The sequence below is a fragment of the Cetorhinus maximus genome, chromosome 10 (genome assembly GCF_964194155.1).
Source record: "Cetorhinus maximus chromosome 10, sCetMax3.hap1.1, whole genome shotgun sequence".
In the NCBI taxonomy this organism is placed as follows: domain Eukaryota; kingdom Metazoa; phylum Chordata; class Chondrichthyes; order Lamniformes; family Cetorhinidae; genus Cetorhinus; species Cetorhinus maximus.
In genome coordinates this window covers 30,654,387-30,677,017 of record NC_135888.1, presented here as the reverse complement: position 1 = coordinate 30,677,017, position 22,631 = coordinate 30,654,387, and the positions used below count along the sequence as shown (strand labels likewise).

The 22,631-nt window shown below is 40.0% G+C and overlaps 1 protein-coding gene across 1 annotated transcript in view; it reads right to left on the bottom strand.

Annotated features, from left to right (window-relative positions):
* Positions 1-265: 265 nt before the first annotated feature.
* Positions 266-22,631, bottom strand: part of cacna1ba (calcium channel, voltage-dependent, N type, alpha 1B subunit, a) — a 721,116-nt gene continuing 698,750 nt past the window's right edge. Inside the window, exons 45-49 of the mRNA XM_078550316.1 lie at positions 20,998-21,127; positions 15,328-15,435; positions 11,010-11,226; positions 8,029-8,252; positions 266-5,304 (exon numbers count right to left, since the gene is read on the bottom strand). Coding sequence (XP_078406442.1) covers positions 4,744-5,304; positions 8,029-8,252; positions 11,010-11,226; positions 15,328-15,435; positions 20,998-21,127 — 1,240 coding nt within the window. The 3' untranslated portion in view covers positions 266-4,743. The remainder of the gene's footprint in view (positions 5,305-8,028; positions 8,253-11,009; positions 11,227-15,327; positions 15,436-20,997; positions 21,128-22,631) is intronic.

The window sequence follows — 22,631 nt, the reverse complement described above, 5'->3', positions numbered from 1 at the left end:
ACGGACGGGTGGTGAGGGGAGAAATTAGTGCCATTTAAATTAACCCCCCTTCCTGTCCATAAGAATGTAATAGAACAATAATGGGAATTGAGTAATGTGACAAGTCTGCACACTTGCTAACCTTGGACACAATAATCACTCACTACACTGACAGTATTACCCACAATGTGTGTAGGAAAGTAAGATCCAGGATTGTAATTGCAATGTTTTGGAATAATATGGAGGAACTGATGGCACTCCAGCCAGCGAGGACCCTTCAATATAGATACTTCAGTAATATCTTTAATATATATACACATCTTAGGAACATTGAAATAGCCAACATTTTATCACGGTGAGTTGACAACATAAACGTCAAGGTCATTTGTAATGGAGAACAATGGAAACATTGTGCCGAGTGCATTCATAGATGGAAAGTGTGATATTTGATGTGTGAGTAGGAAAATAACACGCACGTTCTGATGTCAGAATGTGCAAAGTACAAGGTTTATTTTTCAGAAAACACAGGGGGATATAGTATTTGTATATATCATAATACTGTATTTTCACCCATGTTACAAGTGTGACCTCCAGTATGTTGGAGTGCCCTCGGTCTTTGACTTCAGGCATTATAACATCCTAATGGTCACTCTCACTGGGAACCACAATTTACATGCAGTAGACTCCTTTCCTGATTAATTCCTGACGAGCTTTCCTTTTACATTTTTTTGTTAAATATGCTGACATCTACCACCGAAATACCTTTGATAAGATCATGCTTGTCTTCAGAGCAACTGTTCTTCAACAACACTGATTTGATCTTAACAAGGTTCAGCTGAACAAACAGAATGCAGATACATTTAATTGTTTTACAATAGTAATAACTTCTTAAAAGGCCTACGTCATCAGGATTTTTTTTTGTGGCTTTCAAGCCAGAAAACTTCAGTAAAAATTGTGTTGAAATCATTGTGCCCCTTGGTGAATGCTGCTCAAGTCACAGACAGCATTGGCATATCAAAGTCTGCCATTTCCTTTCACCATAGACACTTCATTAACTGTTTCAAAAGATTTAAGAGCATTATTTTATTCTGTTCGCTAATTTTAGTGAGAAGATAGGAGTATAAAGCACTCAATGCCACCTTATACTCACATCCACCTTTTTGGTAAAATTGGCAAAGTGAGGAACCTAGGCTTTCATACAAAGATGAAATTTTGGAACAGTCAAAAATATTATTCCGTATTTTCCCAAAAAAATGACTTTCTCAAGCCAGCTGTGATACCAAATGGTCCATGTTTGCCACGAGTACATCACCAGGGATAAATATGTTGCTATGGAAACCACCAGTTAAGCCCTTCCCTCAAGATGACACAGCCCCTTTAAAATGACAACTCAACCCTAACTATTTTTAGGAATGCTCAAAAGACCACTTGCCATTAGGGTGGTTCCTCTTTTTACACAAGGAAACAAAAATTATTTTAAGAGGGTTTTAAATTACATTAAATTCAAGTAGCCTTTTTTTTAACCCCCTTTTTAGAAATGATGGTGCAGTTAAGTGCAGAAGTTCGTTGTTTGCTGTGGTAGACAGCATATTACTTTGCAACTAATTTACAAGTTTTTTTTCAAAAAGGTTTATTTAGTCAATCATGCATGGACAAATAAAAGACCCATTCAAACATTCCAAAAAATTTAATGTTTTCTTTTTGGTTAGCCACTTCCCATGCAGGAAGTTTTTCTTGTAGACAGGAAGTGATATAAAAAGACTAGCAGGGCAAAAGGTTAATGCAAGGTTCAAGCTTGGGGCATGACATGCATTTTCTGTCAGTTGTATCAAACAAAAAGTAATTGTGGTGCATAACAACATTTTGTCCCAATTATAATTAGGGTTGTGTTCTTTTTGGTACGAGTGCAAACCATCAATTAAAGACATAAGAACAGCTCAGCAAATGCATCTTTATATAGTTTCATAACATTCATACATTCTCAACATATTAGTTAATGCAACAAAGCCAGTTAACATTTTTCTTTAAAGATTTGCAGAAGTCTTGTTTAAAAATTGTGCAAATTAGAAAAACATGAAGCACGTGAAATTTTCCTGCTAAGTTTTATTTTAATTCAAGGACTCTGCCTCATACAAAATGTAACTGTAGAAACTGCAGAAGTTCAAAGTTTGGCTGATAAATGTCAATCAGGCAGCAAACTAGTCAATCACAAGACCTTATTAGCTCCGGTCATGTTGCATGGTTGGAACTCATGAACTTTCCCAACACTGTTTCATATATAAAGTTATCGCAACAAACTCCCAAATTTATAAATGTTTTTTTCTTTCCCTTGTTGTTAAAAATGAACAGATGATGAATACATTGTATCAAAAAAGTGGTACCAAGATAAACAATATTCCATGCACACACTTTTATCACATGCTAACATTACTTCATCAAAGTACAACCACGAATAAACTGAACTCTGGATGTGAAAATAGTTGGGTGTATCTTGAGTTTGGCAACCTACTGTAAACAGATGATGGGAAGGAGTGCAGTTCAAAGATGTTTAAGCTGCACACTAAAAAGGTGGAGAGGCCACAGGTAACAGTTTGACAGTGAACTGGCAAGAGTTTCCATTTTCATTTATTATTTAGCTTTTTTTTAATGTTTGTTTACCCACAGCAGCCCCACAATACTGAATTGGGACAAAACGATTTTAAATAAGATTGTTGACACTTTTGTGTATTATTGTTGTACATAAAAAAGATGTTTTCTCTAACCTCCCCTGTCACAACATCCCCTGTCCAACATCACATCACAAACGGTCATTTTCAAAAGTATGGGAGTTTTACCTTTTTTTAAAAAAAATCCAATCCTTCACACAGATGTAGGTTCTATAATTAATGAGTACAATTGGTGCATGCATTATTCACGATGTAAGTTGACTTAAAATGTCTTGTTAAATGTTCCACGAACAATTTTATCAATATATATTTCCCCCACCCACCCACCCAATAATGGGTTTTCTTTAAAGTTTCAAATAATCATTGTGCCTTTGTTATAAGGAAATCTATAAAACATTTGGTCACAATCATGCTGAAGCCTGAAACAGGAGAATCCAGCAGATAAAGCTACAGAAAGGATGATTTGCTTTTTTACCTGACAAAAATCAACTTGTTGCATAGCCCTCCTGACAAACACTCGGATCATCCTCTGTAACCCAGTGTCCTCATTTCATCTTTTGATTCTTCAAAGTGCACGTTTTGTAGACTACTTCCAACATTTTTTTTAAAAAAAGACTTACATTACAACGGCAACAGCAATGTTTTCCCATGTATCCTTACAACATAGAAACTGTACACCATAAAACATGTGCTCATAACCGCCACAACCAAGTTTATAAGACTGGACATGCACTGTGAATTTTAAGGACAGCAGACATAATGCTGTACTGGTTCGCACATTGTTTCAGCACTGATCTTCCTAATGCTTTAACTTCAGAAAAGGGTAAAGCCCAGATTTGCTCACCAACACCAAATAAAGTCTTTTGGCTTTTATGTTTCAAATTTTAATTTTGCAACATGTCGTTACTAATTTCAAGTCAGGTTATCAAGAAATCATTTATAGATATTTTGATGTAAACCACTAACTTTGCTCACCTATGCTTTTCAGCCATACCTCCCAGGGTCCTCACTTACCAGTTAAGATGCACTGAAGCAAGTTACATCTTCTCTTAATGAGATATTTAAAAGGTTAGGCACTTGGAATTCAACAGCTGGAGCAATAAGTACAAAGAGTGGAATGGTGTCAGGCTCACTCTTTACATACAAATTCCTACTTTTTATACACTTTATGAAAAACATATGAATTCTATGAAGTTGGTTTGGCTATGTAAGGCTATTCACTGGCGATTTAATAAAATCAGGATCACAGGTCACATTTCATTTACCATTACGGTAAATGAAAATAAAAAGCAAAAATGGAAAAATAAACAAATCGCCAAAATTATTTAACAAAGTGTGAAAAGCAACACACTTAAAGGCCTCTGGACCTGGAGAAAATGGTGCCGGCAACTCCACAACTTTAAACTGAACATGTTGCAGAAGTTCTTGGTGTAGATGAGAACAATGCAGAGACATGTGGAGACATAGTGCAGTACGAGAGCAGAATTTGTTTACTGGCTCCATTCAAGACATTATTTATCTCTGTTATTAACATCAAATCCTACATTTAAAAGGTTTTGCTGTCTGTGTTAGTCTCTCGGTATGCATTAAAATATTTTATACCCCCCCCCCCAACTTTGTGTTTCTTCCCCCTCTGATATTCAAAGTCTGTGATGAAAGTAGGGCCACCTTCTCACAACCTGTATCATAATGAGGCAACCTCTCTCACTTCTTGCCCTAGTGGTTCACAAGAGCAGGCTACTGCATTTTATCAGGTATTTTTTCACCGTTATGTATATATTTGTAAATAAATTTGGCATCTGTTGTTTTCTGAAATAGCCAATGTAGGGAGATATAGAAAAACAGATGTTTTCTAGAATGAAACAGTCTTTTGTTTTCTTCACTTCAAGTGAACGATTTTTCACTTGCAAATTCAGTGCAAAAACAAGCTGAAGCAACTCTTTAAAAAAAAATCAGATTTCTGGAAGGATTTCCAGTTTCTAAATCCCCATGAATGCTGCATATTAATATACACTCTGAGCTCTGACAGAACACCCTGCAGATGATAAAACTCATCATATTAATGCATAATCTGTAAGAGTCTCACTAGACTGGCACGCTAGCACCAATCATCTTCGTCTGTTTCGCGATAGTATTTCCGCTCTCCTGCTCCCATCCCAGGGCCTGCACTCATGCCCAGGTTGCAGTGGTAACCGTTTGGGACTCTGCGGCTTTGGTGAGACTGAGATGTAAAGGATGAGATGCAAGAAGTCCTTGGGGACCTGCCCGTAGTCGTGGCAACAGCCACCTCAAAGGTCAGAGTCTCTTCTGCCAGTGTCTGGCCATCGCTGCTGCAACTTTCGCGGTGTCCCAAGTAAGGGTCCGATCCAATGCGCATCACCATCGATTGTCTGCTCTCGCCGCTAGTGTAAGGGTGGTTCTGGGACTCGCTGCGCAGCAGAGTGTTGTGCTCTGACCGTCCGCGGCTGAGTCTCCCTGGGGGAGTTGGGGGTAAGACGCCGTGCAGGTTGCTAAACTGAGTCGGAGAGGAGTTTGCAGTTTTGTAGGTGATGCTGGGGCGCGGTGTTAGAGGTGTCTGCGGAAGCTGCCGTCGACCACGACACGGGGTGCTAGCGCCAGAGACTGACTGCAGAGGGCTGCTGTTAACCGAACCACTGCCCTAGATGAAAATTGGAACAAAGCAATTCAAAAAACAAAAGAACAGACACACGGAAAACAAAAAAATGTCAACAGAAAAGGACACAAAGCCACATGAAAGAAGAAAAAAGATGAAATGTGCAGACGAGCACCAAAAAACGTAAGTAAAGTATGAGGCAAAATACACAGAGATGCAGAGAGAATTGGGGGAAAAAATGATTATCATGAGTGGCAAAATCAACTATTGAAAAAGTAGGTAAATAATTAGCAGTATTAGGCATTAAGCACACAAGATAAAACCCTAGAAGAGATTGGTAAATAGGGAGAGTGCAGAGGTAGGTAGTCAAGGGAACACAAAAGAAATTTAATTAGTGCAGTTGTTAAAGAATATTCATTGAAGACAATTTGAATGAACAGTTTAATCACAGTTTAACAATGTTAATTTCATTAGATGAAATTTGTTAAAATAGAGTGCCTTATTTTCTGTGCAATGCTGAGGAGAGAGATAAGCTCCTAAGGAGATATATGCCTTAAAATTTCACACTACCTGTGCACATTAGTGAAAACACTGCTGCGAATTTAAGCAAGGTACACATGTTAAACGTTAATAAATATAGAGGCATATATTCTACAGAACAATGTGAGAAACATAATAAATACCATTAGGAGTAAGTCATATGGCTCCTCGACCCTGCTCCACCATTTAATAGGATCATAGCGGATCCTGTACCTCAACTCTATTTTCTTGCCCAATCCCCATATTCCTTGATCTCAGCCTTGAATAAAATCAATGACTGAGCAACCTTTGGGGTACAGAATTTACCTGTAAACTTAAACCAGGCGGTGAAGACAAAGAAAAAAGTGGAGTCATAAAGTGTTAGGATATAAAAGATTTGATATTTTTCTATGAGGACAAGTTTTTGGTGTGCAAATGAAATCTCAGTCAGTGGAAGCTAAAGATTTCTTCACTTGATTTTGAAAGAGTGATATCCAATTGTTTTTTTAAGGATACTTGGAAACTCTTTTTTCTGATCCAAACCTCTCATACTTGATCCACTCTGCTTACTTTATATTCATTTATTAAAAGTCAGTTCTTGTGGACTACAGCTGCTCTTAAGCTTGGTCTGTAAGACAAACTTCTATGCCTACTTCTCTCTCTTCATGTAGCATCCTCAGTTGTCAATCATAGCTCAATGATGCCATGATCCCACAATGGGGCAAGTAGAAGAGGCAGGCCCCAAGGACTACCTCAGCCAGTACGGCACCATTAAACACCACACTCTTAACAATCTGAGCTAACCCAACCTACTCTACGCCACTATTCAAAATAAATGCTCCCCAAAACATGCTTGTGGTCTGAAGACTAGTTGAATTTTGAAATGACCTTGATCTGGCATTCGTAGCAAATCATAGCTGCCAACATTTCAGCCATTTGCTGAAGGTATTCACAACTGCATCAGAATCAACTGAGAAATGCTGTACATCTTACGCAGCAAATTCTGTGATAGTTTTGTGTTTTTGGACTGAGAATCATAATGCAAGTTACTGGCTCAAGAAAATGGAAAGTGCGAGTACTGAATTATAATGAAAAAATGCATCAAAAGTCAATATTAACATTTTAAGAATTTAGGATTCAATAAAGTATCATTCAAATAAAGGTATCTAATGCAGTTAGTAAAACACTTCCCACCAAAACCTTTAAAGCCAGGGATATGCATATAAGAGAACTGTCAATGTGAAGCCACCAACATTTCAGCAATTTGCCATATGTTCTCAACTGTATCAGAATCAAATGGGAAGTGCTGAATGTTAAGTGCATATTCCCCCTCTTATTGAATTACCTTACAGCTATCCCTCGTTTAGCACTCCTAATGTGTTCCTAAAAAGCAGTGTACTAAATGAAAATCACCTTCCCATAAGAAACCATGTAATAAGGGTGAGTTATATTCCTGACCTATGATATTTACATTAAAAACCTATTGGCTGCCTTAAAAGTAACAGACCCAAGAATTTCTTCCTAACTCTTAATAACTTAATAACTCTATCTACTTACCTCCTGCTGGCCACTTCCCTCCTGCTCACTGACTCTCCCCTTGCCACCTTACCACTCCTGACTTTTCTGGGTTCCTGATCTTCCGGCTCACTGCTTCTCCCACTCACTGACCCTTCCTCTCGCTCCCCGACCCTTCCTCTTAAGAGGCCTTGCAGTGAGCAAGGTGTCAGCAGAGGTGCGGCAGGAGGCAAGAAGAGAGCGAGGGAGTGAGGGGGTTTGCGAGTAGCAGGGTCAGGGAATGGAACAGTAAACAGGAATGATGGCGAGCGAGAGGGACAATAAGCTGAGTGGGTCGAAGGAATACCACTGCACTGAAGAAACTGATCATTGCTAATGATACTTGTGACCTCTCTCACATTACCCCCTCAGCTTTACTCTACCAACTTGACACTGTTTTAAATACTTCTATAATATAAAAAATGAATTTCTATCTTCAAAGGTCTCTTCATATTCAGTATTTTAGAATCGAAATCAGAGATAACTTGAATTTAAGTCTGAAGCACTCACCATAGCACCAATGTATGTAATACTATATCTGTCAGCAACAAAAGGAATTTTCACTTCTTATAGCCCCTAACGCAACAGCTGATTCTTTAAAAAAAAACCTTTTTTTTTCATTACCAGTAAATTAAATTTTCATTAGAACTTACAGTTCCCAGTAAGATCCCTTGGCATATGCTAATTTCTTCTCACCTGTCTGTGGAGGCTATGGTCTGGGCCTGCACTAGGAGATGTTGACCGGCTGTGATCAGTTGATTTGGGCTGTGGGGTTTCCCGACTGCCATATCGGTCGCAGGAGTAGTAACGCTGCTTCTCATTGGAGGATGGAGATTTTCGCTCCTGTGACCTACCTCGCACACGCTCCTTCGATGGTTGATCCTTTTGGCGAGCTACAGAACTGAGGTCATCCATTTGGTCTAAAAGCAATATCATCAGACAGAGTGTGAGATGCATGTGAATGAGACCTTTGTTCTTCAATAAGCAGTGTTCATACTGATGGCTGAAAAATATCCCAGGCTGAATGTACAATAAAATATATAAACACTATCCATTGAATGATGTAGCCTGCCTTTACTTTTGGGTAGTAATTAATGAAGCATACCTGCATCTGTCTTTTTGAACAGCATGTTAAACAAAGGCTTCATTGCCCTGTCAATTGACACTATTTCAAAGAAGTGTTCTCTTTGATGCCCTGGCCCAAATTTATCCCTCAACCAACATCACTGATACAGATTAGTTGGCAATTATCACCTCGATATTTGTGAGAGCTTGCTGTGTGCACATTGTCAGTCACGTTTCCTATACAAGTGGCTACATTTCTAAAGTATTTAATTGGCTGTAAAGCCTTTTGGGGTGTCTTGAGGATGTAAAGATGCTATATAAATGCAAGTCTTTGTGTTTCTTTGGGCAGCATTTTATGGCCCCATTGCGGCGGGAGTGGGGCCATAAAGTGCGTCAAGGCATTGAGAAGTCCATTGACTTCGGTGGGACCATAAACTCCCACCTGCATAAAATTCTGCCCTTTATTTCTGCAAAGGTATAAAATTGAACCACTCTAACTGACATGCACCAATTATGGGGAATGCGATAAGACAAAAATTTTTCCCAATCTGTAACCTTTTTTGAGTTATGAACCCACACCACACCATTCTCAGAATTCTCATTCACAAAGGTTCCGATCCAGTGCTCCAAAAAGTACTCAACAAATGCTGGAGTCACATCTGCTGAGCACGGAGACTTGTTCCACTTCTTTGATCAGTTTTTGACACACTTTCCTCTAATCTGCTGAAGCACATTCTTTTAATTTGCAGAGCTATGAAAAACCATAAAACTAGAACCAGTTTTTCATTATATTGGCTGTGCCTGGTGGTCCAATGGCATTTCAGGAGATCCCACGCTGCATTTGAACGGGGGACTATGATTGAATTCCCAATGCTTTCAGCCATCAATCTCCCTTCAAGAGCAGCAGAAGCCTGGCACTAGTCCTCTTCTGTTTTTTTTGGATCCTTTAGTTGCTGTTATATAAATCCTCCTATTTTTATGGAGAACTATTTATGATGCAGTAAACTTTTCATTCTTAATTATTATACTGAAGAACACTATTATTCTTGCAGATGAGGGACAATTTTCATCTGGCTGAATATCAGCTTGCATATTGTTTATTTGCTTCCTTTCCTTTGGTCCATTGTTCCAGTTTTATCCAGCAGGTACTCTACTCTCAAGGCCTTTTCCAACAATTCTATGCAGTGCTGCCCAAGGGAGCAGGAGAATCATGCTACATTATCTGCTTAATCATTTTCCCAACTCTGCTCCATGGAAGTGGAAGCACTCGACCTCCATTCAGCCCCTCCATGTAATGACACAAGAAACTGGGGACTGCCAAGTGTGAAAGGGGCGTGACTGGTGGTGACTTACATCCAACTTGCCCACATTGCAAAGCATCTGTAGGTTTATTTTTTGACGTAGAGAATAATGAATAGCTTGTTCATAGTTGTAATTGAAAGCATGATAACAGCCTTCACAACCTGCTACTCTATAAGTTAATGTGATTTAGTAATAGTATTATCTGCATCATAACATTCTTGAACAGCTGACAGATATATTTTACATGGATTACTTTACTTTTAGAATGTATTTATTTAGCTTGCTAAGACCTAGTGTGCAGGGCCCTCTCTGGTGGAATATATCACATTTCTAGTCATATATAGTGATATGTTAGCAAAAGGCTTGTTTAATTTCAGCATGGATATCTAAAGTAGGGGAGCCATCACAGAAAACGAAGCAAAGGTAAGATGACCAGGAGAGATGTATAAACAAAACACGACACCACAATCCAGATCACCATGGGCATTCATAGGAGGGGAAATCCCCCTATAACATGCTCTCTAAAGATTTATTTTATATGCATCAAGGATCACTTGTGCATTCATGTTTTTGACTATTTTCCAAAAGCTCTTCTCATATTAAACAGCTATTATGAGAACCATTGTCATTCAAATGAAATCCATTAAATAGATACAAATCTCATTTTATTTGCTGTTGTTGCAAATTCACCTAAGAAACCAAATGTCCAGCTGACTTCACCTTGCAAGAATATCTATTAACTGAGAGAAGGATATCTTTATGTACATTTGGTTATTGGGGCTTGGGCTGGGGTGCGGGGCAGAGAGAGAGTGGATTCAAATCAACTAAATACAAATCCAGTGCAGAGAGATGGTCTCCTCTGATTATTGCCCACAATAATCCTATCTGAAATGAGTTTGGACAGTTTTAATCTAGCTTAGTGCACTCTGTGCCAATTCTAACATAGAGCCTGTTACATAAAAATGTTCTGCCAAGTACATGATGGCATTGGGAAAACAACAGCTGTGATGCAGTAGGAGCTGTTTTTCTGACACTGGGACTGCAACACATTGTTCGGGCAAAGTGAACTGAGTTTTAGCCTCCATTAAACAGTACTACACCAGCCTGGGAATGCTTGATGCAAACATGTGGTGCTGACAATGGGAAGTTTTTCATTCCACAGTATTATACACTTCACCTTTGATGAACACAAGATTCATGAAATGAATTAAAAATGACCAGGAAAAAAAAGAATCACTAATTGTCAAAATTTCAGACATCTCTCTTACAATACCCAATTCCCACACCTTAAGGTAATCCCAGTTCATTACCTATTTCTCCATCAGCATGTCTGCTGGGAGACCTCTCGAGTGACCGTTGTTTTTTCTCTTTTCTCCGATGGCAGCGATGCTGATGGTGGTGGTGATGATGAGGCATTCGTTCTGGGATAACGCGCTCCAGAGAGTAATCGGGCAGATGCATTCCGTGAGATCGCTGTGGTGTGAGCGTAGACACAGAACGCTTCATGGGGCTTGTGTCTGGAATTGGCTACACAAAAAAGGGCGCGACACCCAAGAAAGTTAGAATGTCCGAGTATATCAGACACACACTGATGTTACAATGATAAAATTTTATTCTGGTGTTCTGTTGATATCATCTTCTTAATGTCACATTATTAAGCATAGTTATTAACACTGAAGAAGCTTTTAGGAAACACAAAACCACTACTTATATTGACTCAAATGACATTCAATAAGCTTGATCGAGCTCATTTTATAGTTCTGAGCATATGCTCAGAATTGCTTTGTGTAATGGCATCATTAATCACGTGAACATGTTAGTAAAAATGCTGACAAGAGTAAATATTCCTAAGATAACAGGACCATTAGGAACAGGAGAAAGCCATTCAGCTTCTCCCATTCAGCTCCTCAGGCTTGCTCTACCATTCAATTAGATCCTGGCTGACTTTCACTTAAACTCCAGTTTCCCATAGATCACTTTGTTCCATATCCCCTAGTACCTTTACTGAACAAAAATCTGTCTCTCACTCTTTAAAACTCCAAATCTCCCAGCATCCATAGCCTTTTGGAGGAGAGAATTCAAAATTTCTACTATTTCATGTGTGGAAAGAGTTGCTTCCTGATTTCACTCCTGAGTGACCAAAATCTAATTTTAAGATTATTCTTGATTACCCCACCAGAGGAAATCATTTCTCCGTATCTATACTATCAAATGTTTTTAATATTTCAAATACCTTGAACACCAGCATTTGTTTATCTTCATAAAGCAAAGCGATCACCTTCACAGATTGGAATCTACTGGCCTCTATTGGCCGAAAATATTGGGCAACACTTGACCTCTGGAAATCCAAAACATCTTAAACCAAGTGAACTGAGTGAATAATGGAATTTAGCATTTCATTTTCTGACAGGTCAGATATTTAAATCAGTCACAATGCAATATTTAAATCAATCACAATGTAATATTGATGACTGATTGGATGCAGTCCAGATATTTACTTTGGTCTCGCTATTATTTTTAAACAATTTTTAACTACATTTGAAAAGTTTTTGCTGCACTGTCAAATAATATTACTTTAGCAAGTATTTCACATACTGGTATTGTCCCAAGAATGCACCTCACAAACATGCTAATTGTCTTTTTATGTCGTCCACTTAAATTGTATTATTAGAATAAATCAACCCATATAGCTTAACTAATAGAAATAGTCATCAATAAGAATGATTGAGACTAAGAATAAATGGATCCATTCTAAACTAGGCCATGATTTTTTATACATAATGTGTATTTTGCAACTCATGGAAACCAATCAATCTTAATAACCAAGAGATTCCATAATTGCACTTTTTTCTTTTGGCCTATTCCACCATATTTTCCTTATATTTGGTTACTGATATCAATAAAACATACACATTAACATATCGTCCATGAGTACATTATAGAGAGCTCCATTAACCTATGGAGTTTAAGGTGGAATGAAGCATACGCAAGCAAAACTAAAATAGTTCTTGTACAAGACCAAGGTGTCTCATAATTTACTCCCTACATAGATGCATTTGAACTGAGCTTTTGAAAAAAAATTTCCGGTTATGGGCACTTTCATTCTGAATAGAATTTTGAGTCTGCTTTTTAATATAAGAAGTGTTTCAAAATAGTGGACATGAACAGCACATTCCTAACAAAATTAGTACTTTGTTCTAAATGAGATAGAAGTCTAATTCTCGCCAGTTGGACTCAAAACAAATACATTCCTTGTGAGGTAGGTGGTATCTATCCCTGAGTGCTGATAGAGACCAGGGATAAGATCTGTTGGGCATTATGAAGAAGTCATTGAACACTGTGGAAGTACAGAAGATTGCAAATGAGCCAAAATGGTGCCTATATTCAAAAAGGAGGCCAAAACAAGCAATGGCAACTATAGACCCAGCAGTCTATAATGGAATCGATGGTCAGGAGTAAACCTGAGGATCAATACCTGTACAACAATAACTTGATAAACTGCAGTCAACATAGAGACTTAAGATCTTAGCTGATAAACCACCTTTGACATCTTTGTAGAAGCAATAGACAAGAGAGTCAAGGGTTATGGGGTCAGACAAGAAAATGGAATTGAGATCACAACCAGATCAGCCATGATCTTATCAAATGACAGAACAAGGGCCGAATGGCCTACTCCTACTCTTAAGTCCTATGATTATTTTATCATGCATGTAAATTAGGATTCATAGCCACAGCAAACAATATTTATTAATAAATGCAATAAGTAGAGGGCAAGCCTGGTAGTAGTTCTCTTAAAGATGTAGCAGCTTCTCAGTGGCACAGTCACGAGTTTCCTAAACTCAACCCATACTTCAGAGGGAGGAGCTTCTATCAGTACTCAAAGCTACAAATATGGCTACAGGACTGGGCCATACGCCAGGTTGAAATGACATTCAGCACCCCCAACAAAACAAGTGTGAGCGGGGTTTCATTCAAACAAATTTATAAGAAAATGTGTAAAGATCAAAAGACTGAAGTTACAAAACAATGTGGACGGAATACGATTTACATACTGCAAGGACACTCCCAGATGATCGAGATGTTTTCTTCAGTAAAGGGTCGAGTAAGACGACACAGTGAAGCAGCCCATAGCACAGCATTCACAGGGTATGGTGAGGTTAGGGAGGGTTAGACAGAGGTCAGGTGGAAATAGAGAAAAAGCACAGCAAACCAAAACACCAGATATATTTATAAAAGCAAAACAGATCAACCCAGAATGCCAGACACCGCAAAAAAGTAGATATAGGGGAAGTTACAAAACAAATAAAGAAAGAGAATAAAACAGGAGAGAAAAGATAAGTCAGTTAAATAAGAAGTCGGATTAAAGAATGATGGGAAGGATTGATGAATCAAACGTTGGTTGGGATGGGAAAGACAAAGCACAAAAAAATTATGAAATGTTTCAGCAATTGAGCTCAAAATAACTAGCAATTGCAAGTCTGTTTTTGGTTACATCAAATGATATTTACCGGCCTGGATGAATGAACAAGCAACAGGTACTGTGATTGAAAGCTGATAATTTAAACCAAAAAAAAACTAACACTCCAAAGAGAATGAATGGCATCCAGGGCATTATTAAGCAAAAATATTGCTTTGAGGCAAGAATGGATACTAGCTAAAAACCTCAGGGTAATGGCTAGTTATTGAGAAATGAATAAGTCCTGAAAATACCAATTGCATAAGAAAACATCAAACGTTGATCTCTGATGAATACACTGGGCCAGAGTATGGGCTTCACCACTAACAGAAGAGTGAAGTGATTTATTTTTAATCTTTTGGAGGAGGCTTATACTTAGTGGTTTGCAGAGGTTAAATGAAAACTTGTGAATGATTTTGATTCTCTTTGGCTGTATTTCTACTGTTTGATTACCTCTAATTTCAGATTTCAGTTCAACTTCACACTTGTCAAGTTAACTTACATGAACACTCAATGCTATGTTTTGAAGTGGTTTTCAGCAAATTAAGTATAACTGCCTAAATAAGAGTTCTTTATTAAGCTGATTGAAAATGATTTATTGCATTGTAAATATTTCCAATGGTTTAGCTCTGATACTATTATAAAATACTATTCTAAATAGCTGTATTATTCAAATTTATCTCCAAATTTTTTTGCACTAATATGGAAGCAAAATTAACAATAAAGGCTAAATAATTTTTTTGTAAAAGTGTCCAACAACAATTTGTAAGAAACAAAGTCTGACTGATAAATAAGACTGAGCACACACTTATACACAGTGTATAAGCTTTATATTGTACATAAAATTGAATAGGTAATTATTTAGTAGTCCTTGCTCTCAGGCTGTGGTGAAAAGGGATTCCAATATAATTCTTGTAGGACTTCACAAGGTGCATAGCTTTTCTTTAGGTTAATCCCAGTCTTCCCCTTGTATATTTAATGTGCCTCTTCTCACCGTTCTCCCCCACAGACTCGCCTCAATCCCATGGCATTTTGTGAGCACCTCGCCTCTGCTCAACATCCCTTCAAATCAGGATTCATACAAACTCTGTACCCGCATCAAAACACTCAAAGCACATTGGCACTATGTGAAACCTTAATATTAGCTTCCATTTTTTTTGTTAATCACTTACCTGTGTCTCTGCAGTTAGTCGAGGCATAGATGCTGCACGCCCTTGGCTCTCTAGGCCTGGCTGATCGGCCTGATTCAAATCATACCCCATCTCTCTCATCTCCACAGCCTGTGCAAAAGTAAGTGGATATCAGCTTTTTTCCATTCAACTCATCATGACTTCACCGTTCAGTGAGATTAAATCTCTGCTAAACCACATTCAGAATCTACACAGATAAATAATTAAAAACCAGCAATGCTCGTTTTTCACAGAATTTTTCAACCTCTCAATGACAAATGTGACAAGGTATTTTATTTTAAAAGCAACACTGTGAATGCCGAAAATCTGAAATGAAAGCAGAAAATGTAGGAGGCATTCAGTAGGTCAGGCAGCACCTGTGGACAGAGAAACAGAGTTAACGGGCAGAATTTTGCCCTTGATGGGCGGGTGGGACCCACCGGCTCGGCAGCAGGTGGGCAGCCGATCGCTGCCGCCAAAACGGGCCCCGCCGCCATTTTAAGTGGGAGGGCCAATTAAGGCCCACCCAGTGGGCTGCCTGACGGGAAGCGCTATGTGCGGGGGGTGGGGGGGGATTCCCCAACTGTCAGAGTGCGCTCTTTTGCGCATGCGCGCGAAAGAGCGCACATCTCCCTGAGACTAAGTGCTGCCTCAGGGATTTCGCTGACATTGTTTGAAACTTTAAAAATAGAAAAGTAAAAAAATTATTAACATGTCCCCCTCATGTGACAATGTCACACGAGATGGAACATGTTAATAAATATCACAAAAACTTTATTAAACTTTTTTAAAACCAACATGAAACCTCATCCCACCAGTGGATGAGGTTTCATGTTTTTTCAGAAGCCCGCTGGGGCTCCTGGCCTGCCCGCCAGCCTTAAGGTTGGACGGGCAGGGCCTTTAATTGTTTTAATTATCTTGTCAATGGCCTCAATTGGCCATTGACAGGTCGGAGGGCAGACAGCTGATCGCGCTGTCCCCCGGCCTTCCGGAAGATTTAAATGGGGCGGGATGAAGTTTGGGGTTCCCTCCGACGTCATCCTGCGTCATTTTCACGTTAGCGAGCGGGCCCCGCCCCCAGCTCACCGACGGCAAAATTCTGCCCAATGTTTCTGGTTAGGACCTGTGATCAGAACTGGGGAAAGTTAGAGATGCAATAGCTTTTGAGTAAGGGATGGGTGGGACAAGGACAAAAGGAAGGTCTGTGATAGAGTGGAAGACAGGAGACATTGAATGACAAAAGAATTAGTCTTCCAGCATGTAGTTAATTGTATGTAAAACCTTTCATACTGTTATGGGGGGTCATGTGACACTACAGACAAATCAGCCCTAAGCGTGGGTAATCTTAGGGGTGGAGTTTTATAGCCTTGGTCTTGGTACAAGCATGTAGCCTCATCAGGAGCTGCATAAATAAAGTTTACTGCTTCTTACAAAAAGCCTGCCTGGTACTCCAGGGGCTGAATTTTGCCGTCGGTGAGCAGGGGGCGGGGCCCGCTTGCCGATGTGTAAAATGACGTGGGATGATGTCGGGGGGAACCCCTGATGTCATCCCGCCCCATTTAAATTTTCAGGAAGGCGGGGGCACAGCCAAATCAGCTGTGTGCCCGCCGACCTGTTAATGGCCAATTGAGGCCATTGACAGGATCATTAAAACAATTAAAGGACCTGCCCGTCCAACATTCGGCAAATAGAAAAAACATTAAACCTCATCCACCGGCGGGATGAAGTTTCATGCAGGGATTTAAAAAGTTTATTAAAGTTTTACTGTAATTAATGAACATGTCCCATCTCATGTGACATTGTCACATGAGGAGGACATGTTAAGGATTTTTTTTCTCTATTTCTAATATTTTTAAAGCTGCCAGCGATCTCCCTGAGGCAGCACTTAGCCTCAGGGAGATGTGCGCTCTTTCGTGCGCATGCGTGAAAGAGCGCACTCTCGTATTTGGGGAATCCCCACCCCCCCGCCCGCACAGGAAGCCGGATGTCACGCTGGGCAGGCCTTAATTGGCCCGCCCATGTAAAATGTCGTCGGGGCCCACTTCTCCGGCGGGGATTGTCTCCCCGCCCGCTTGAGATTGGGTTGGGCCCGCCCGGCCGGCAGGCAGAAAATTCTGCCCCAAGTTAATTATATCGTGACAAAATCAATCTTTCTTTTCTTGCCTCATTACCAAAGAAACAAAATATGTGCCTGGAGTAGGTGTGCTGCTATCTGAAAGCAAAAGCAAGAGAGAAAAAAAGCAGAAACATGCAAAAACAAATAAAACAAAATAAGGGCCCAGACTTTTGGACAGTTCCAACTTACTTACATTTCCTGGGTAACTATCCAGGTAAGTAAGTTGGAACTGTCCAAAGGCTCCAACTCTCACTCAGAGTTGGAGACTTTTTGGGAGGGTCCCGGGGGAGCAGGGGAAATTGCTCATCAGAAGTTCAAACTTCCTGGGCAATTCCCATTGACACATTGTGTCAGGACTCCCACATGCCCCAAAGCGCATATTGAAAGGTAAGCCTGGTCTCCGATGATCTAGAGACCGAAGGTCTGGGCCCTTATTTTGGGTTTTCTTGCATGTTTCAGACAGCAGCACACCTCCTCCAGGTACATATTTTGTTTCTTTGGTGTTGGGACAAGAAAAGAAAGATTTATTTTGTCTCTGTGCAATAAACTTGGAATGTCGGGCAGGCTTCTTGTAAGAAACAGTAAACTTTATTTACAGTGCTCCTGATGAAGCTACATGCTTGTACCAAGACCAAGGCTAGAAAACTCCACCCCTAAGATTACCCACACTTAGGGCTGATTCGTCTGTACAGTCACATGATCCCCATAACATTATGAAAGGTTCAGCGCCCTGGCTCTGAACGGGTCGAGGTTACGGTCTGAAATTGTTGAACTTAATGTTGAGTCTAGAAGGCTGTGAAGTGCCTTAGTGAAAGATGAGGCGCTACTCCTCAAGCTTGCATTGCACTTCATTGGAGCAGTGCAGGAGGCCGTAACTCCATTTAACACCTATTACATCTCCAACTTTTCCCAGTTCTGATGAAAGATCCTTGACCTTAAATGTTAGTTCTGTTTCTCCACAGATGCTGCCTGACCCCCTGTGTATTTCCAACATTTTCTGTCTTTATCTAAGGTATTTTATTTCTTCTCTGACCACTTAGACTATTTTCATGTGAATTCACATTCTTTTTGTTCAGAAAATGCAAAATGCCAAGATATGAGAAAGGCCCTGTTTCAGAGACGATTGTACCGGGAACCTGCCTTGGACCAGTTGCAAAATTTCATACAAAAACTGTCACCCCCACAGTAAATTTCCAATCTTGACTGTGAACATCATGATTCATGGTATTGTTTTAATGGTGCCAAAAGGCCTATTTATCAATCCATGTGCCATATCTAGTATCGGTTTAAAATGATCAGCTATTTATTGGCAGGCTGATTTTCTGGTGTCAAAGAAGGTGCAGTGGATGTATATTTTTTATTAATAACAAATGCTTTCAAGCTAAAAATATCCAGTGTTGATGCTAACTGGAGTTAGCAGCAAGCATACATAAGTCCAGGGCTGATGAAAGATTTAAAAGGCTGACTGCATTTTAAGTTTTATGCCAAAATGTTTTGCAAATATATGTAGATGCAGCCACATAACTTACGATATTTGGATAGGGTCATATATTTCTTTATTCTTTCATGAGATGTGGATGTCACTAGAAAAGCCAGCATTTGCTGCACAGTCAACCACATTGATGTGGGTCTGGAGTCACATGTAGGTCAGACTGAGTAAAACTGGCAGATTTTCTTTCCTAAAGGACATTAGTGAACCAGATGGGTCTTTGACAACAATTGATGATAGTTTCATGGCCACCATTTTGAGATTAGCTTTATATTCCAGATTTATTAATTGAGTTAAAATTCCACCTGCCATGGTGGAATTTGAACCCACAATCCCAGAGCATTAGCCTGGACCACTGGATTACTAGTCTAGTGACATTACCATTATTCCATCATCTCCCGAAGAAAGTAGCTGAGAGCAGAGGACAACATCACACTATGCTTACATAACACCTTTAATCAAGGTGCTTCACAGGAGTAGTAGCTTAGAAATAGAGCTTAATTTGCTCTTGCGATGTGGACAGCTTCAACAAAGAGTCTATTAGGTCATGTGAGGCTGGAGTCAGATGTAGATCAGGTCAGGTACAAATTCCCTTTCCTTCCTTTTGCAAATGGGGAGATGATAAAGAAGAGAATCACGGACAGCAGGAGTGTAATGGCTGAAGGGTCTACCAATGATGGTATAGTGAGAATGGGAATGCAGAATTGGACAACCCCAAAAAATGTAGAGAGACGTTCCAGAGTAGAGAAGAGTATACATGGATTTGTAAATGAGGATAAAGATGTCTTAGCAGCACAAATGACTTAATTATGTTAGTGAGGCAATTATGTGGTCAATATTCATGACCAGAAGATTTTGGCCATGAAAGGTAGACTAACTTTGGAAGGAACAAGGCAAATCTTTAAGTAAATGACAAATAGAAAGATTTTCCCAAACTATCATGTTGAAAAAGTTTAGCGTGCATCATTAGTTGTACCCTCAGTCCTTCCTCCTCCCACTGGAATTTGGTTTTGCCATCTCCAAATGGTTAACATAACTAATGTGTGCTATAAATGAATAGCTGTTCTTCAAATGGATAGAAAATGATTTGTTCCCAGTGTCAGACATGGAAAGTGCCTGTGTACATCACACCAGAAAAGCAGCACTAACATTTCCAGGGCCAGAATCTTCTGTCCACATAAAATGATGCACAGTGATGTTGGGCGTGAGTCCCGATGTCACCGCGCGTCGTTCAGATCCTCAGTTCGGTGGACGTGCAGCGGAGTCGGCTGCGTGCCCGCTGAACTGTAAAAGGCCTATTAAGGCCATTTAGATTCCAGTTAAGATAATTAACTGAGCTGCCTGTCCAACCTTAAGTTTGGCAGGCAAGCGAAGAGGCCAGGCGGCCTTTGCGTTTATTATGAAACCTCATCCACGGGTGGGATGAGGTTTCACGAGGGCTTTATAAATTAAATAATTTTTTAAATTAAAATTCAGTGACATGTCCCAGCTCATGTTGTATAAAGTCATGTTTTGTTATCAATTTTCTGTGGGTGGGGGTTCCCTAGCATTCAACCTGGTGCCATTTTAAGGTTTTTAGGTGCTCATTGAGCATGGAAAATATGGAATTCAGACCTGGTCTATGTAAAAAGACACAGAATCTAAGTTTTGAAGCCACATCTTTGGGAGTATGTCCTTTCATGGGGGGGTGGGGGGAGCAGTTGGCTTGGCGGGGGTGTGGTTGGCTGTGTTGTGGAGGGGGTGCAAAATCATGATGAATGGATGTTCTCTAGAGATACACCTTCCAGCTACATTTCCATAGTGCAGTATTTTGATACAGTAAAAGCCAGCATTTTCAATCCCCATTACTTAACAATGCAGGCCTCTTCCCTATTAGCTTCGCAAAACATTGCATATTATTATCCAGTCACATGCATCATATAAACAAGATGCATCTTACAGAATCAAATATAACAGGAAGCAAATGTGAGTTTTAGATTCAATGTCAGTCACATTCACTCACTTTTGTCAATGGGAATTATTAACTGCACTACACAATTATCTCGCATGTTAAATATTAATTTCATACCTGAAGGCTGCTTTGGGTAACCGGAGTTTCGTCTGCCCGACTATGTTCAGGCATTCGCAGTTTAGCCTCATTAAATGCCTCCTGGGCCCGCAACCAGGGTGAGGATTCTTTGAGTCCACCTTGATACAAGCTAAATGATAGAAAATGTAATTACTACAGTACAGCCCACATTTTTAATAAAAAATCATGCTGTTTTAACCTGACTGGGGACTAATCCCCAGGCATTTTTGTGATGCATATGCTTTATCATAGGGACACACACACTATTGTGTACAATTCTCGGACATTCAAAATACCCGGCCCTGATGAAGGGTAATGCAATGAGGATAGAGTATAAATTCTCTATCAAGAGAAATATAATTGTCACAATCAGATAGAGGAGGTATGTTAATAATCAGCTGTTTAGAATCAGAATGGAAACAAGCAGCATTAGGTTTGGCTGTGAAAGGGTGTTCAGTATTTGAACAACATATACAAATTTAAATACATGGTGATATTGCAATAAAAATATATAGCGGTTGACTACATAATGTCCTCAACATTGCTTAAAAAGACCTGTCATCAATTTCTCTGCAATATCATGGTGCGCAAGGAATGCAGTGAATTGTTTTCATGTGGTTTATGACATCCAGTCGTGATCGGTAAAAGGATTAACATTTGACATGAAGACATGGATATCTTGAATATCAGTGAGGCCTTTCAACTAACGTCCATCAACAAATTTCAAATTTTGAAAATTGAGCATCAAAGTAGATTAATGTGAAAGTATTCGACATCCAACATGAAAGGAGCCAAAAGCCAAAAACGTTACTCTTAAAAGAATGATTAATACTGCTGGGCAATGTCAGCTGGAGATATCTGCCTGGAGACGAGTTCCATGTGAGGGCGCTGTTGTGAGGTCTGTAAACCCAGAAGAACGGGTTTCCCAAATATCCGGTACATCGATGATTACTTCGGTGCTGCTTCATGCTCTCGTCGGGACCTGGAAAAATTTATTAATTTTGCTTCCAATCTCCACCCCTCCATCATCTTCACATGGTCCATCTCTGACACTTCTCTTCCCTTCCTTGACCTCTCTGTCTCAATCTCTGATGATAGACTGTCCACCAATATCCATTACAAGCCTACCGACTCCCACAGCTACCTCGACTACAGCTCCTCACACCCCGCTTCCTGTAAAGACTCCATCCCATTCTCTCAGTTCCTTCGCCTCCGTCGCATCTGTTCTGATGACGCTACCTTCAAAAACAGCTCCTCTGACATGTCCTCCTTCTTCCTTAACCGAGGTTTTCCATCCACGGTCGTTGACAGGGCCCTCAACCGTGTCCGGCCCATATCCCGCGCATCCTCCCTCACGCCTTCTCCTCCTTCCCAGAAACATGATAGGGTCCCCCTTGTCCTCACTTATCACCCCACCAGCCTCCGCATTCAAAGGATCATCCTCCGCCATTTCCGCCAACTCCAGCATGATGCCACCACCAAACACATCTTCCCTTCACCCCCCTTGACGGCATTCCGTAGGGATCGTTCCCTCCGGGACACCCTGGTCCACTCCTCCATCACCCCCTACTCCTCAACCCCCACTTATGGCACCTCCCCATGCCCACGCAGAAGATGCAACACCTGCCCCTTCA